The sequence below is a fragment of the Camelus dromedarius genome, chromosome 14 (assembly GCF_036321535.1).
Source record: "Camelus dromedarius isolate mCamDro1 chromosome 14, mCamDro1.pat, whole genome shotgun sequence".
Taxonomy (NCBI): domain Eukaryota; kingdom Metazoa; phylum Chordata; class Mammalia; order Artiodactyla; family Camelidae; genus Camelus; species Camelus dromedarius.
In genome coordinates this window covers 25,247,134-25,263,584 of record NC_087449.1, presented here as the reverse complement: position 1 = coordinate 25,263,584, position 16,451 = coordinate 25,247,134, and the positions used below count along the sequence as shown (strand labels likewise).

General features: G+C 39.3%; 1 protein-coding gene across 4 annotated transcripts in view; it reads left to right on the top strand.

Annotated features, from left to right (window-relative positions):
* PATJ (PATJ crumbs cell polarity complex component) overlaps positions 1-16,451 on the top strand; it is a 291,022-nt gene that overhangs the window by 255,977 nt on the left and 18,594 nt on the right. For all 4 annotated transcript variants that reach the window (XM_064493517.1, XM_031465257.2, XM_064493518.1 and 1 more), the window contains 6 exons: positions 1,851-1,998; positions 3,099-3,185; positions 6,532-6,646; positions 7,370-7,407; positions 10,435-10,557; positions 11,278-11,382. In XM_064493517.1, the coding sequence (XP_064349587.1) occupies positions 1,851-1,998; positions 3,099-3,185; positions 6,532-6,646; positions 7,370-7,407; positions 10,435-10,557; positions 11,278-11,382 (616 nt within the window). The remainder of the gene's footprint in view (positions 1-1,850; positions 1,999-3,098; positions 3,186-6,531; positions 6,647-7,369; positions 7,408-10,434; positions 10,558-11,277; positions 11,383-16,451) is intronic.

The window sequence follows — 16,451 nt, the reverse complement described above, 5'->3', positions numbered from 1 at the left end:
GAAAGAGATTTATGTATGTACAGTGTTGGGCTGGGGAAATTGCCCTGCCGTGGAGTTCCATGTTGATTTCCTACTCTGTTAACTAAAACAAGTTGAGAAGTTACTGAAATTAGCTGAGTCGACCTACTAGAGAGACAAACATAGATTCTTCATGACTCTAGTTTTCTCTTAAGAAAGACGTCCCCAAAATAATCGCTTGCACCAAAGGTGTAGGTAAATCCTGGTGGCTAGGCTGCTCTTTTGAAATCTATGCTGTTTACCCATGTGATAGGAATTGCAGTAATTATTCCAGAATATTAGTAGATTAGAGAAGTAAATGAGATCTTGAAACTGCAATTCCAGCTTCCATGGTTTACTGGCTTTACGTATCTAGTGTGTATTTATTCCAACAGGGCCGCAGGATTTTCAGGTGACTCCCCAGTGTCGCCTTAAATAGTATCAACCATCTTCTTAGGAAGAATTGAAGTTGATTTTATGCATATTGTGTCTTGTGCTCTCATAGACCTCCGCTGACTAGCCCAGTGCTTTTTTCCAGCAGTCCAACCTGTTATTAAAATATCGGCTACCATTTTTGAGCTGATTTTGTGCCATGTACTGTGCTATCATGATCTCATTTTTTACTTCAGCACCATAAAACCATCACTTTGGAAATGCATTACAGAAAAAAAGAGCCTGGAACTCTTATTTCTGAGCAAACAGTGCACATCTGGGTGGAGAGCAACTGACAGAGCCCATGTTGAAGTTTGCTTTCTTGTGACATATACATATGCCTGGAGAAATTCCATTTAGAGTAGTGATTTTTCCTTTTTTGTCTTGTAGTGGATTGATGAAATAATCTTTATACAACACCAGTATTTTAGATTGAGTTTGTAAGGAACATTTATATTCCTTAGTGCAAAAAGTTTCATTGTAAAAACTCAGATGTATAAGCTCTCAAAATTCACAATTCTTTGTCTAGCAATTCAGTGACTAGAAATGTATCCTAACTATGTACACATTCACTACGCATTGTTTGCAATAGCTAATGAATGGAAATAACTTACATGTTTATCAGTAGTTTACTAATAAATGAAATTAAAGAACATTTATAGAATAGTATGCAGCCATAAAAAAGCATTGAGGAAGCTCTAAGTGCTAATAAAGATCAATTGCCAAGGTGTACTAAGTGAAAAAAGCAAAGTTGAAAAAAACTGGAGGAAAAAAAATGTATATATTCATTTACAAACATATGTTCTATATGCACATGCATTTGCTTGAGTGTACACAGAATATCTTTTGGAGATAACTAAGAAACAGGTACTGTTGTTTACCTCTGAGAAGGCAACTTAGGGACAGGAGACTAGAGGTGAGAGGGAAGCTTTTCAAGATCCACTCCCTTTTCAACCTCTTGAATTTTTAGACATTTATTCATCAAATAAACATAATTAAAACCTTATAGTAATAAAGACAGGGAAAGGAAAAGTGACAGAGACTAGAAATAGATCAGATGCTAATAATTGAGCTGATCTCTAAGGAAATAACCTGCACGGTTTAACAGTACTTAACTCTTGCTTTTTAAAGTGAATTTCCATTTCATTTCACTAAAATTGTCCTCTTGCAGGAATTATGCCCTTGGGCCAAAGAAAGTGAATATTATAATGGGCAGTATAAATACACATAAACTATTTAAAGGGTGAGCACTCTGAGGTTTATTATTTGGGAAGATAGTGGATATTATTGGATTAGGTGGTTTTGTGGGTCTGTCTTCCAAGTTTTAGGATTTAGTGAATCTATATAGAATATCAGTAATCTCAGATTTAATACAGAAATATTAGGTTATATGTGATTACACTGCTTTATGGTATTCACAGAACTGGAAGTGGAGTGTTTATTTCTGACATCGTGAAAGGTGGAGCTGCAGACCTTGATGGGAGATTGATTCAGGGAGATCAGATCTTGTCTGTGAATGGGGAGGACATGAGAAATGCCTCCCAGGAGACAGTGGCCACTGTCCTCAAGGTGAGTCTCCAGGTGCTTTCTGCATGACGGGTATAACTCAAGTCCAGTGGGAATAGTTCTAATCTGGCTTGTTTGTAAAATGTGTTGAATTTTATGCTGATTTCTAGTTTTTAGTAGAGACCTAATCTCTGATTATTTTAACCAATCAGGAGTAGCTCTAAAAGAAAGCTGTTATATTGGCTAACAGGATTGAAGGGAACCTTGTTTGGGGATTTCTAAGCTAGTTTTTCATAGCTGTGAGAATTCCAAGTAACCACAATCGTCCTGTAAAAGCATTTGATGGGATAGGTTCTCCTGGAGTCACAGAATTTATCCTCCTCCCTCTAAGGCTATATTATCATGAATTCATCCAATCCAGCTTTTATTGCTTGAAGGAACATTAAAGATTGTTGAAGACCAGCTTCTCCATCTCACAGTGAAGACTGGGAAAGTAGAATGACAAGCAAAACTGTGCCTGAGGGGTTTTCCTGCCCTGCAAGCTGTCTCTCGCTGAAGCTGTAGAGAGGCTCAGGTTCAAGATTCCCCTCCCAGTGTCTCTGCCACAAGGACCCCTCTCTTGTTAGGAACTGGTTAATAAAAATCCTCGTAGATGTCCCTTCAACTGTAACCAAGTGTGTCTTATTCTGTTTCCCAAATACTGTAGGTGTGGGAGATTTTGCAAAGATAAATGGATTTTGTTTATTTTAAAATCCTGATTTCCTAAAATAGACAACTCTTAGCTATTACTCAAGAGAGGACTTAGATTACTTCTGTGTTACCTCTGTGTTTGATTTTTCTGTTCTCCTTGTCACTACTTCTTAATCATTTCAATGCTTCTGAATACTCTCATCAGAAGGGAAAAGAAAGAGAAAAGAGGTGAATTGAAATGTAATCCCTTTAATGTGTTTAAAGAAGTCATGAAATTATGAGATGAACACCATGGAGTTGATGTGTTTTTGTTACCTTGCGTGATTTTTTGATTTCTGAATTTCCTTTCTGCCTGTGGCCTTCATCAGCCATTTACAGTTCTGGCCTGCAGACATGAGTGAAGACTCTGCCATGATAATTCAGGTCATAAATGCTACTGTTTCTCACCTATGTTCTTTCCTTGCCTCCCCAAGTGTGCACAGGGGCTTGTGCAGCTAGAGGTTGGAAGACTCCGAGCTGGTTCCTGGACCTCCTCGAGGAAGACATCACAGAATAGTCAGGTTGTTGACGGCTTCCTGTCAGACTGACTCACTCCCTCACCTGTCCCCTCTGGGAGAAAGTCCCCCACTTCATAGATGACTGTTGGGCAATAATGTGTAGCATGCAGCATAGTCACAACACCAAGTTCAGTACACCCTAATGTGTTCGAAATAAAAATGAAAGGTGGGATGGAAATTCATTAATCCCTAGATTGTTCTCTCCGTTATTACCTGCAGATGTTTTCTTAGAACCACTTTTCTTTCCCACTATTAGTTCTATATTGCCTAGCCATTGCATGTGCACAGCTGTGTTCATTTTAAAAAAACAAAGAAGCAACATCTGGTGGCAATTTGACCCTCATTAGCACAACATTGTTCTATTCATTCAATTAAATATTGCTATAAAGTTAACTTGTGAATAGCCACTCACATATGCTGAGGGCAATTAATGGTATATTCCTGGGAGAGCAAAGTGTAGGGGTTTCTCCTGTGGGAGGAAGGCCTTGATGGGGATATTTTGTGGGTTAGCAAACATCTCATGTTTATTTGCAAGGCTGATGTAAGTGCTACTTTTTTTTTTTAAACAAAGTATATTTCACTGTATTTTTTTTTCATTGTAATGGCTAACAAAATCAAGATGGTAGACTATATGTTAAGTCCTATTTGGTACAAAATGAAACTATAGAAACTTACATGTGACCTCATAGTCCCCTTTGTGGCTTATAGATGGGCCTTTGTTTTGAGGTTAAAAGCACGACTTTTGGTCTCCACCCTAGTTTTCTTAGACCTAAAGCCTCTCCAAGACCTTTGTTTAGAAGACATTCTGATTTCATGGCTAGCACACAGGTGCTTCTGGAATGCTATTAGCTCCCCCCTTTGCCTCACTGGTGTCAGAAAATGAGTGAAGAAAAATACCATTGTGGAAGTTGGGAACTTTTTTTTTTTTTTTTGCATTCCTGGCTTATGTAATGAGCAGCAAATATGTGTACTGAGAGACAGTGCTACAGTAAGATGCTAGAAGTGAATGATTGGTGAGGATTCTGACCAGACTTGTATCAAAAATGGGAATTTGAGATGCAAAATGGTCGTCTCGGCTTCTTCCTTAATGGAAGAGTCATTTGAATCTTTTCGCTGAAGCTCCAGTGTACATCGGGGTTAGAATGCAGCGTGAACAACACTACAGATGGAAGTTTTCTTCCTTCAGAGTGTAGGAGGGCAACACAGAAGAGGTCCCACTGGGTCTCACTCCAAAAGGAGTTTGATAGGTTGAAAAGTGGGTGAAAAGACAGAGGGCATAGCATATGCAAAGGCACAAGGGTACAAGGAATTCCAGTGTTTTAAGAAAATTCTGAACTGACAGGTGAGGTGGTGGGTTGAGCTATATTTCTACCCTTGAGGAATGTATACGTGCATCTTAGTGGTTAATAAGTTCACATTCAGGTTAAATACAGACCTAACAAATTTAGAGGCTCTGTCATTAAATGCCAAAAGCCCACCATCACCATTTATCTGTTATGTAAACGTGAGCTGTCATATTTAGGAAACTGGGAAGAAAGTATCAAATAGTTTTATATAACCTCTCTGCACAGAAATTTTATTTCAGAGGATAGAATTTAATTCAGCTTTAAGAAAAAGAGTATACGTACTTTATCCTTACTTTGTCCTTAAAATTGTGACCTAGGCGGTTTGAGAGTCTGTACTGATATTTGGCTAATGGGAAGAACGTTTGTAGGTGGCTGTGAAAAGAAAGTGTCCTCCATCGTCATGAGCCGAAGACCAGCCCATGACCCACTCGCAGACGTTTTCCCCGCCAAGCCTCTTTAAAAAAGTCAAGACCCTCTAGGGGCACACGTTTTTATTTGAGCAATTATATGATAGGGAGAGAGCTGCCTTCTTTGGAGGCATCTCATAACTCTTTGACTTGGCCTAGAGAAAATGGGTTCACTAAGAGAGAGGTTCTAGCTGTGGGGCTGCCAAGCCTCTTCTTTTAAAAATACCTTTTCCCACCAACCCGGAAAGAGTATCTCTCCTATGCAGAGGGAAGTGTGTAATGGAAAAACCACGTGAGAAATCATTGCCTCAGAAAACTGAGGGGACACTGCCAGGCAAAGTTCGTATTTCTAAAGGCCTTAAAAAACGCATTATTCTGAGATTTTGTTTAGGCAAAAGTTATAATATGCTATACTTTCTCTGTTCTGAGTAGTTATCTATTATAGCATCATTGATTTAAATCATATCCTTTCAAAAAATATATAAAAACACTCCTTTAACTATATATATATAAAACTATATATATAAAACCATATATAAAGCTATAAATAGAATATAAAACTATATATAACTATATATATCGATTGTTAAGTGTACTGATGTTTGTAACTTTGAAATGAATTTTCTTAAAAAGACAAATTGATGAATAGATATGTGACAAAGAAAATATAGTAGAATATTAATTGTGGAATGTAGGTGGTTATGTCTACTGTATGATTCAACTTTTCTGTATATTTGAAATTTTTCATATTTAAGGAATGTTAAAATATTAAAGAACTTGCATCATACTAAGGAAATGGATCAAATGATAATTTATCAGGTGATGATTGTGGTCTTAGGTGTACCTTAAAATTTTGAGGCAATAGGCATAACCTTAATAATTTGTTAGAAAAAAGTTCTTTATTCATTATTGGTGTCATTGTTTTCTGCATTGGAAATGCACACAATTTTTGTTGAACAGCTACCAGCCAAACATGACTATACATTATTTAAATTTATTGAAATAAACATTAAATTTATTTAAAAGGAAGGCAATAGAGTTATAGCAGATTGAGCTGAATTATTACCAACTCTAGGAAAATCTTTGAGGGGAAAAAAAAGCTTTAAAACATTCCCAAAACAGCATATTCCCTTGGTATTTGCTGCTTTTCCTTACAATTGAGGGTTCCATTTGATCATATTTCTGTTACTCTAGATTTTATTATACTTATTTTAGCAAAAATAGATTATGTAATTTGGGAAATAAGGAGATAAATGTTGACTGCAGCCCGAAATGACACACAGTGTCATTATACTGATCATGTATAAACACTGTGTAACAGCTTAGGAAAATGTTTCTGATGTTATGTGCAGCGCAGAAAGCTGAAATTACTGCAGATTTTCTTCCTTGATGATTGAAATCACGTATAATGGATAAATCAGTAGAGCAAATGTTAATTGGGATTGTTTAGGAGGATAAGAGAGTGAGCATGTGTGATTTTTGTTTCCTTTTTTGGCCTCTGCAGAACTTTCTATTACATGTCCCTGGTTACTTAGTAAGTAGGAGAGTGGTAGTAAGTGTGAACATGTCTGCCTGACTGCCGGGTCTCCTTTTCAGGGGAGTCAGCAGAGCACACACAGCAGCTTTCCTCCTTCCCTTGGTCCTGTCATCACCAGCCTGCAGAACCTGGTCGGCACCAAAAGAGCTTCGGATCCTTCCCAAAAAAACTCAGGTATTACTTGGATGCACCCCCCCAGCAAAACCGTCTTGTTTTTTAAAATATTAATATTTGGTTTAAAAAAAGATCTTTTCACCTTCGATTACAGTACTTTTAAGTCTTTGAACATGGCTACATAAACCCCATGCTTTATGAATGTCCCGTTCTAAAGGAAGTGAAACCGTAGAGATTCACTTTAGGAATGTGCCTTTAACAAATCACGTGAAAAACAGGAAAGCAGACATCTAAAGTACTTCATAAACTAAAACCATCTCCAAAGAGGAAAATTTTAAATTACAGATCACTTGAGGAAGGTCAGAAGTCCATATGCCATTGGGGGCGGGACAGGGTAGGGGGTCTTTTTAAGTCTTTCCTTGGGTTAGGTTATCTTTGATTAAGGCAGAAAGATGTGCAGTGAAACACAGATGGCTCACCTTCCAAGGCATTTAATCACCATATTCCAGGCAGCTGCTGCTACTGTCCGGCAGCTTTTGTCAAACCAAATGATTACAGACACATCTATCTCAGACAGAGAGGACTCCTTTAAGATAGAGGCCACATGCCCTGATCGATGGTCACCAGTTTGAATTCTGAGGGAGGGTACAATGCCTGCTTGCTTCAGTATTCTCTCTTGAAAGACCTAGATGATGATACTGTTTTCATGGGATAATATTATATCCTAAATAACATTAACTCTAACTTTTTAAAAAGTTAATTTATTGCCTTTTTATTTTATAGGCACAGATGTGGGACCAAGGACTGTTGAGATAGTCAGGGTAAGCCAGTCATTTTGCTTTTTATCTGATTTGTGTTGGATTTGCATAATATATACATCTTTCCCTTAACACAGAATGCTGGATTGTTAGTGTGCTCTTTCAAGTTACTGAAGTCAGTATATGGCCTATGTAACATAAACAGATGTAGGAAAGTACAGCAAAGCACATACATGATCTCTGTGAATTTTTTGGTACATCGGTTCACTACATTTTGTGCATTGTGCTGCTTTTATAAAACAAAAAAATGGTATTATATTAGACATGCTCTTGTAGCTTGCCATTTTCACTTGAAAGCATGAACTTTTAGCCATGCCAGTAAGGTTTTTTTTTGACAGCATATGGCATGATTTTTATTAGTTGCATAATATTCCACCATGTGAATGTGTTGTGATTTTTCTTAACCAACATCCTCTTTTTAAACAATTAGCATTTTTCTCAACTTTTGCTGTCTTTTATAGAAAAATGTCTTCGCATTTTCTTTCAGCCCATATCATGGGTGATTTCCTTAGGATTAATTGTTAGAAATAAAATTGTTGAGTCAAAATCCACGCTTCTTGTTTAAAGGCCTTTATATAAAGTGCTAAGTTGCCCTCCTGAGAAGACTGTGTAAGACCCATTTCAGTTCATAAAGTTGTCAAATCCTGTTTTTCAAACTCCTGTGTGATAATCCAGAATATCGAAAAGCATTTTTATTTTGCTTGTTCTTACCATTAAATTTGGGATTCCAGAAGTAGTGAAAAAAATTATGACCTTGTTGCAATCATAGTTCAACTGCAGTAAAGTGATACCTAGTTTAGTTTAGCTCTCTGGACTCAATTATAGTTGTGTTTGAAGACACTCTACCATGTATTAGCTCTCTTACCTTTGGCAAGTTACTTAACCTCAGTTTGCTCATCTGAAGATTGGGGGTGATAACACTTACCTCACAAGGCAGATCTGTTGTGTGGATTAAATGAGGCAACGCATACAGTGTACTTAGCATAGTACCTAGTATATCATGAATGTCCAGGAAGTGGCATCCATTATTATTGGCTACATCTTTGACTAAATCTGCCATATTTGTTCCTAGTATCTTTCCACCAGAGTGGCAACTCAAATGTTCTTCTGACTGGGAACTTAAATGTGCCAACATGTGCATAATTATGGATAAATTAAGGAAGCATCATAATGTATTTGAACAAAGCCAAATAATTCCATTAATTTCTCCTCATTCCAGGATTCATAACATATCATTTTATGTTTCCTTAGTCATTTCAGCTGCTTATTTTTACAGGCTTTTATAAAAAGGCCTGCTCCTACCCACCTTGTTCTCACACACGCAATCCGAGCAGGAACCTCATAATGAAATGTATCTTGCCGTTTTTGCATGCATGGCTTTATTATTGATGCATTCAGAGAATAGAGGCTGGACACAGACACTTTGGAAAACAGGGTATTAAAGTTCCTTCTTACATGGTTTTTGTTATCATTTTATTCTTTTCCCTTTTTCCAACTTTCCTGACATAAAATTGAAGCACACTAAGCTGTGTACATTTTTAAATGATCAGATGAAACTGCAGAAGCTTTGCAAGCCTGTGGGTCCCTGTACCACAGCTGCTCCACTAACAGTGGTGTCATGGCTGTCATATGCTTACATCTACAAAAATTGAAAACTCCACTAGACAATGGTATCAATTTGGCTTTCAGCTGTCGTGCATATTTGAAAGAACTTAAGAAGAAAATTGGTCACATTTTGCTGGTTCTTCACATGTTGAGTAACTTGGAAGTTGTTCCTGGCCCTGGTGAATGTTATGCTGTGTAGAGTCTGAAGAGTGTTGGTGTTTATGTTTTAGGAGGCAGTCCACCCAGTTAGGCTCGGACTGCAAGTTCGGTCACCTTTTGTGAGTGCTGGTTGAAATCTCAGCTCAGTTCCCGAGCGTGGGTCTGTCCTGCACGTGCGCAGCTTAGAATTGCACCTGCGCATTCTGGGGGTTCACTCACAGAGGCGGAGGATGCCCTTCTCTGGCTCTCTCCTCTAGGTTTCTTCCTTTATTCTCCAGCCACCAGGGCTGCTTTTCCTGGTTCCTCTGGCCCAGAAGATGGGTGTGAACATCCAAGTTTTAGCAGTCTGCACCACCTTTATGGCTCCTTGACTGGGTCTCTCGCCTTGAGGACAGAGCTGCCAGGAAAACAACTGGGAAGTACACCGCCTGCTGTTGTTTCTCCAAGTTCTGGCTCCACCGCAATTTGTTTGCGTTTCTTTACTTTTCAGAAGCCTCGGGTAGTTGTTCTTAGGGTTTTGACAAGAGGTCTTCATTTTAATCAGCGGGAGAGAGATGCTATAGGGTGTGCATGCCACCATGCTGAAAGTGGAACCTGTCATTTGTTCTTTTAGCGATTTTTAAAATATTAACCCTGTGATATAAATATGGGGGAAACCTGGACTGAGGCCAGGATCTGTTTACCAGGCTCAGAGCAAACCGAACTGTCTCACCTAATAATCTCGGAACATAGTCAGTCGCATATTAGCTTCTCTCTGTAGTCACCGCAGTGGGTGTCCTCAAAGACCCTTTGTCCTGACGCAGTTCTGCAGCTCTTTCAGAGCCAAGTGTGTTTGTTCACACCCAGAAGAGCATGATATGCTCGGCGATGGAATCGTAAACACCATATGAGGACATACTTGCCAAGTCTGCATCGAAATTGGCCACTAAACTGAGCAGTAGCATAGGGTTGGGTTTTATTTTTCACTCCCACTGTTGCCTTTTACTGAGCCCTTGCTGTGTGCCATCCTCAGCACTGTGAGCTGGGTGGTTTTCTAACCACTTTATGCTTAGAGATGGAAGCTTTAAGAGGTTAAGGCACTTCTTCAAGACCCTCCAGCAAATTAAGAGCTGAAACAAAGGTCTTTCTGACTGCAAAGGCGTTGCAGTTAACTCCTGTGTTCCTTGGTCTCCAGCATCATGGAGGGATTTTGTTCAACAGCAACCTGGAGGCAATCATGTTGTGACTCTTTATTAACAGATAATCATTGTTTCCCTTCTTTTTTAGGAGCTCAGTGATGCCCTTGGAATCAGTATTGCTGGAGGAAAAGGGAGTCCCTTAGGAGATATCCCAATATTTATTGCCATGATTCAGGCCAGCGGTGTGGCTGCACGTACACAGAAGCTTAAAGTAAACAGAGAGGGTGGTGAAGGCCCACAGGGTGGGGTGGGGTGGGTTGGGGCGGGAGGGGACATGGCAGCCAGGGGCACTCTTTAAAATTGGAATTCCAAAAGCCTTCAGAGACCCATGCTGAGGGCAAAATGCACTGGAGAGGGTTTATGCCTGAAATTCATTATGTCCCTGGACATATAAAATATTGTTTGTATCAAAGCTTCTCAATGAAATAAGAAATTATTGCTCATTTGCAAAGCCTCCCATATTATTTTTACCTGAAGAGAGATTTGACCTTAGAATCTTCCTTCCACCAAAAGAATCAACGTTCTTATGATCTTTTTTCCCCATCACCCCTTAATCTTAACTTAGGTAAGAAAAATAAAGCAGAAAATATTTGGCTTCCTCATTAGAGCTTTATTGAACAGTTAATTTGTACACCCCGCTATTACTGGCAAATAGATGTATGCAGCACCACCATTACCAAGGTATAAAAGTGGCCTGCCGGGCCTTTTAATACTCAGATCTGACCCCCTTCTTGTTTCTCTGATTGGTCTGTATTTGGGGAAAGCCATAAAAATTCCTCATGCTTCTGGAACATGCACACACAGTAGAAACACAGAATCTGCACAATAGCCACAAATGGGAAATATGACTCACAAAGAATTTTTTAAGCATTCTTCTCAAATTTAATTTTTCTTAATGATAGTGATTTTTCTACCACTTTTGTACCTCCAGGTTGGAGATCGGATTGTCAGCATTAATGGGCAACCTTTGGATGGGCTGTCTCACGCGGACGTGGTTAATCTGCTGAAGAACGCCTACGGGCGCATTATCCTGCAGGTACTGTGATCAATGGAACGCGCAGTTGCGAGAGGCAGATAAGTGGCGCACAGAAAAGATTGAGCGTCACTGGCAGGAGGCATCACCGCCCAGCAGGGTGCTTGCTGATGTGAATTATGAAGGTTGAAAGCAAGAAATTATTATTTTTATTCAGAAATTCTTTAATACCACCCATACAGGCAGTGAGCATGATTATATGAAAGCATAACAAGGGGAGAAAAATTACTCTTTGCTTCACATGATAAATTAACAAGGCTTTTAGCTTCTGGCGTTCTTTGTAAATCAAAATTTGCAAGGAATAGGAAATGATTTCTTTTCTTAAGCCCCAAAACTGTGTCTGAACTGCCCCAATGCTGTTTCTTCCACCCCTTTTAAAGGAAGGAAAAGTAACAATGCTCTTTCTCCTGTAGCGTGCATGGTTGCCAATACTGCTAAATTCTCACTGCCTAGTAGTCATCAGCTCGGGCAGACAATCATTTATCAGCTGTGGTCCCCAAGAGCATTGTGCAGAGGCACAGGGAGACATACCGGGAAGTAAAAACGAGGTGTGCTGTTAATCACCCCTCCTTATGTTTCAGCACTTCCAGCGTCTCTGAGATTGATATTGTGCAGTGAGTGAGAGGCAGCATCCTGGCAGTGAGTTTTGTTAATGAATCCCCCCCAAAATGTGTGATTGTAATCACCATACTTCTGCAGAAGTAGTATTAAATGGCTTATAGGTGAAAAGAATAAAACCTACCATAAGTACCTTAGAGAGGGCAGCCAGCCACTCCAGTCCAGTCATTCTAGCCTTTAAAAAGTTCAAATTGAAAAAGCATTACTTTGGGGAGGACCAGTTTGTGTTGCTAAACTCACACATCTCAAAGGTCTAAGTCCAAAGTGCCAAAACAGACATTAAAAAAAAGTCAATGGCTTTCAGCATGTCTGAAGGGAATCATAAGATACTGTCAGTAGTTTCAAGGGAGTTTTGTGACAGGCAACACATCATTCAATGATCTAGGTCCCTGAGCTTCTGGTAAACACAAACCAAAACACTAGGTGGACCATCTGTAGAATCAGCTCCCCTCTGAACCTTGTCCTCACCTTCAATGGAAACTTACTTAGGTGGTTACCTCTCATTCCGCCCTCTGTCCCCACCTCAGTCATCCTCAGAGCCTGCAAATCCTTGCTTTTCCTTGTTTGCAGCCCTTGCTCTTCCTCCGAGTTATGCTGACCCCTAGAGGCCATTCTAGTGCAACTCTTCAATCGCAGAGCTGCTGGGACCCATTAGATAAACAGAATTTTATGAGGAAATTATTTCAAATGATAACTATGTCGAGGAAAAAAAGGGGGGTTTCCCTTTGCAGAATCTGATATTATTGATATTTTTATCTACCAGTGTAATTTGTTCAGCTCCACAGTCTTCGCAAGGAAATGAGAAGACACAGTGTTAAAGTCTAACGTTAGCTATTATAAAGTGCCCTTAATGGAAATGAACTCCTGCTCTCCCATGTGAATTAACACTTCATTCAGCCAAATTGCCACTATTAACATACTTTTGAAGGAATTCCTTATTTTTCCTATTCCTGCATTTTAAGAAGAAAATGACTTTTGGCTTCAAAATGTTCTCTTGTATTAATCACGTTAGTTGGTGGTGTTACTGTCTAACAGGTGCTGTTAAAAGCTTAGCAGAATCCTTTGGGACTTTGACAGTTGTGAACTACACAACTATGGGTAATGAGCATTTGTGCTGCCAAAGTCTTTAGACACAAAACCCAGGAAATTCTTACATCCTGAATCAGACACCTTTTGGTTACATAGTGTATTTATTTTAATTAAAACAGTGTGTGTGGAGTGGTACCGGCAATACAGTTACCACAGCTGACTTGTCAGTAGGTACTTATTTTTGTTATCAGGTGGGCCAGCCCATTGGCAGAGTAGTTGGGAAGGTCAGAGAGTTGTGTCTGATGATGTGGAGAAGACTTATTGTCAGTATACATGCAAAGCAGACAACAGCTGCTGATTGCACAGGACAGGTTAAGGTCTGGGTCAGCAGACGGCAGGGTGGAGAAGGGAAAAAGAGGAGGGGAGACAACCAGCACTTCTGGAAGCTTCTCTCCAAAGTTTAAACTGCTATCACTAGGTGTGGTAAGGAAGTAGATATTTCTGCCTTTAAAGTCTGATGGTTTCTTATTCTCAAGTATAGATTGTTCAGTGGAGATTGATTTGCTATGAGGGGTCATTAAGATGTTCTCAACTATATTTGCTTCTGTAGTTTGCCTGGTTTAGCTCTTTTGTCTATGAATTACCTTAAAACCTTTTTTGGATAAAAAAAAGGTAACCCAGACCCTCTGCCAGAAATTGTGTTCGTTTTCACATCTTTGAGAACACAGAAGATGAAAAGAGCTTGTCAGAGATTTTATCACTAAAGGAAATTGTAGGGTCCAAACACTTTAGAGTGTAGCAGGAAGTGGATCAAGGGAGCATTAAGTAAACTAGAGAATATAGGAGGAGCTTGTTGGGAGAAGAGAACGTTGTATTTTGAGGCGTCCAGGTGGAGATGTCCAGCAGGCAGAGGAAATGTGCTGCCAGTGCTCAGGGAGACTTCAGTGCTGGAAATAGGAAGCAAATAAAGCCAGCTGAGGCGTGTAGGGGGTTGATATCCCCACTCCCTGGCACATAATAATTCATAGATATTGGCTGAATAAACGAATGAAAACAGTGGAGAGAAAGACAGAGGATCAAGGCTTGGAGTCAGCAGCAAGTATGGAGAGCAGGAGCAGAGAGTCTGAAGTCTGGGAGATTAATTAAGGGTTATCTACAGAGTCCTTTTAGGACATCCTCCAGAACACACACACACAAATGATATAAGAGGGCCCAACCACTGGTTAGGAGAGAGAGAGATGTGTCATGCTCATCAAGATAATATAGAGAAAACAATGACTTCCCTTGTGAACCTTAGATTAAAAATGGAAGAGAAGAAATAAGACACAAGATTAATTCAGGATATCTAATACCCAACAACCAAGAGTTGAAAAGAGAAAAACAAAGATAACAAAGAAATGAAACAAATTTAGCCTGAGGTCCATTAATCAGTGACCAAATAAATAAAAGAATAATACCTGTATACTAAATTCTAAAAGTCTCAAAGAGAAAAGTATAAACTACTTACAAAAGAATAAGACAAATGACATCTTACTTTTTTTCAGCAATGTATTTCTGAGAAAGTTATGTTAGAATGTACTCCAGCAAGAGGAAAGTAAGAAAGAGAAAAGCCAGTGGACACGATGCTGAGGAACGTGGAAGTCCCAGAACAGCAGTATAGCAGGCAGAGCGAGCTTGTCCAAATTGGAGCAGCCAGAAAAGAGAGGGCTCTAAGAGAGATGACTCTGAATGAAAGAGGAGAGAAGAGGGACAGATAGATTGTCTTGTATGTTTAACTGAATTGGAAGTTTGAGATCAGTTGGAAAGTTGTGGGGCTGAATTATTAATAAGCATATAAAAATTAAAATGAGATCACTATTAACATTTGGAAAAATAAAATTATACAAAAAAAAAAAGAAATCTAAGCATAGTATAGTAGTTGGCTTAGTGTGAATAGCATTTATATAAACGTTGTAAGTCATAATAAAACCAATAGAATGAAACATCACGATGCATTAAAATATTAGTAGCATGGGGGTTTAGGATGTGTTTGTGGAAAGGAAAATATAAGAGAGTTAAATCTTAAAGTTGAAATAAAAAAAGAGATGGTCAGAAGTTGTTATAACAACTACAAAGCTCTAAATACATCTAAAGAAACAGAGAAAACAAGTAGAACCTAAAAATATAAAAGTTGAGTGTAAGATTTTGGCAAGCTCAATTCTCATCTGTTGGAATACGGTGTCTGTAGATGTCATCAAGATGATAAATTTCAAAATAGGCTTATAAAGCATATTATTTAGCTTATGCCTCTAGTACTGAAGAAGAGTTCACTGTGTCTCTAGGGAGTGAGAGTGTTGAATTTTTTATCATGTACTGTACTATTTAATTTTTATTATGTGCACACGAAAGAAATATCCTAGAAAAATAAAATAGAAAAGAACCACGAGTCAAGAATACAGGTCCTAGACACTGAAGGAGAAAAGAATTTTAAGAATAACACACTTAACCAATGAGGCAGAAGTAAATAAAACTGTGGGAAAGTCACTACAGCAGGCAGAAAAATCACCGACCATCTTTAAAGGAATTGATTTCTTTCTTTCAAAGTTGGTGGCAAGTCACCGGAGAACAAGTGGGTAGTGGGGAGCAAAGGAGATAGAAGCAAGATGGAGAGGATGTTACCTCTGAAAAAAGAAGTTTTTCAGGGGAGTTTGAGTCTGATGGCTTCCCTTCTGGAATGATTATTTTCTAAGAATGAATAAAGATTTTGACATCTGAGAGAAGTGCTTCTCAAACCTCAGCATGCTGTAGAATCACCTGGAGGGCTTGTTAAACAAACACAGCTACTGGGTCCCACCCGCAGAGCTTCTGATTCTGTAGGGCTGGGGAGGATCCAAGAATCTCCATTAATATCAAGCTCCCAGGTGTTGCTGCTGCTGCCGGTTCACAGGCCAACCTGTGGCCCACTGGACGAGTGCATCCTTTAGGGATGAGCAAAGGTTTGCACATGCTGCTCTCTATGCCTTGAGTTCCCATCTCACCCCACCCCTCTTTATAAATCTTGTAAAACTCTTTGTTTACAAACTCTCCAACCAATAATAGAGGGTGAGTTTCCCCCTAGACTATGAATTTATCCAAAGCTGGGACAGTGTCTGCTCCTCTAGCCTAAGGCCTGGCCCAGAGCATGCCTAGTAGGTGCTGGTCGCTCTGAGTGGGTTGCTGATCCATGCTGATCACATTCAAGGACATGAACTTACAGAGAACAAATCAGCACAGTTATCAGTTTGGCCCAGGAAAACTGCAGCAGAGGGGAAAGGTGGATTGGGAACTGAAAAGTGTGCGGTAGAGGGTGCACAGCAAGCAGTTCAAGATACGGGTGGATAGTTCTTAACCTTGCTTGCCCAGTAAAAATCACCAACTCTAGTACCAGTTCCTGCATCTCACCCCAT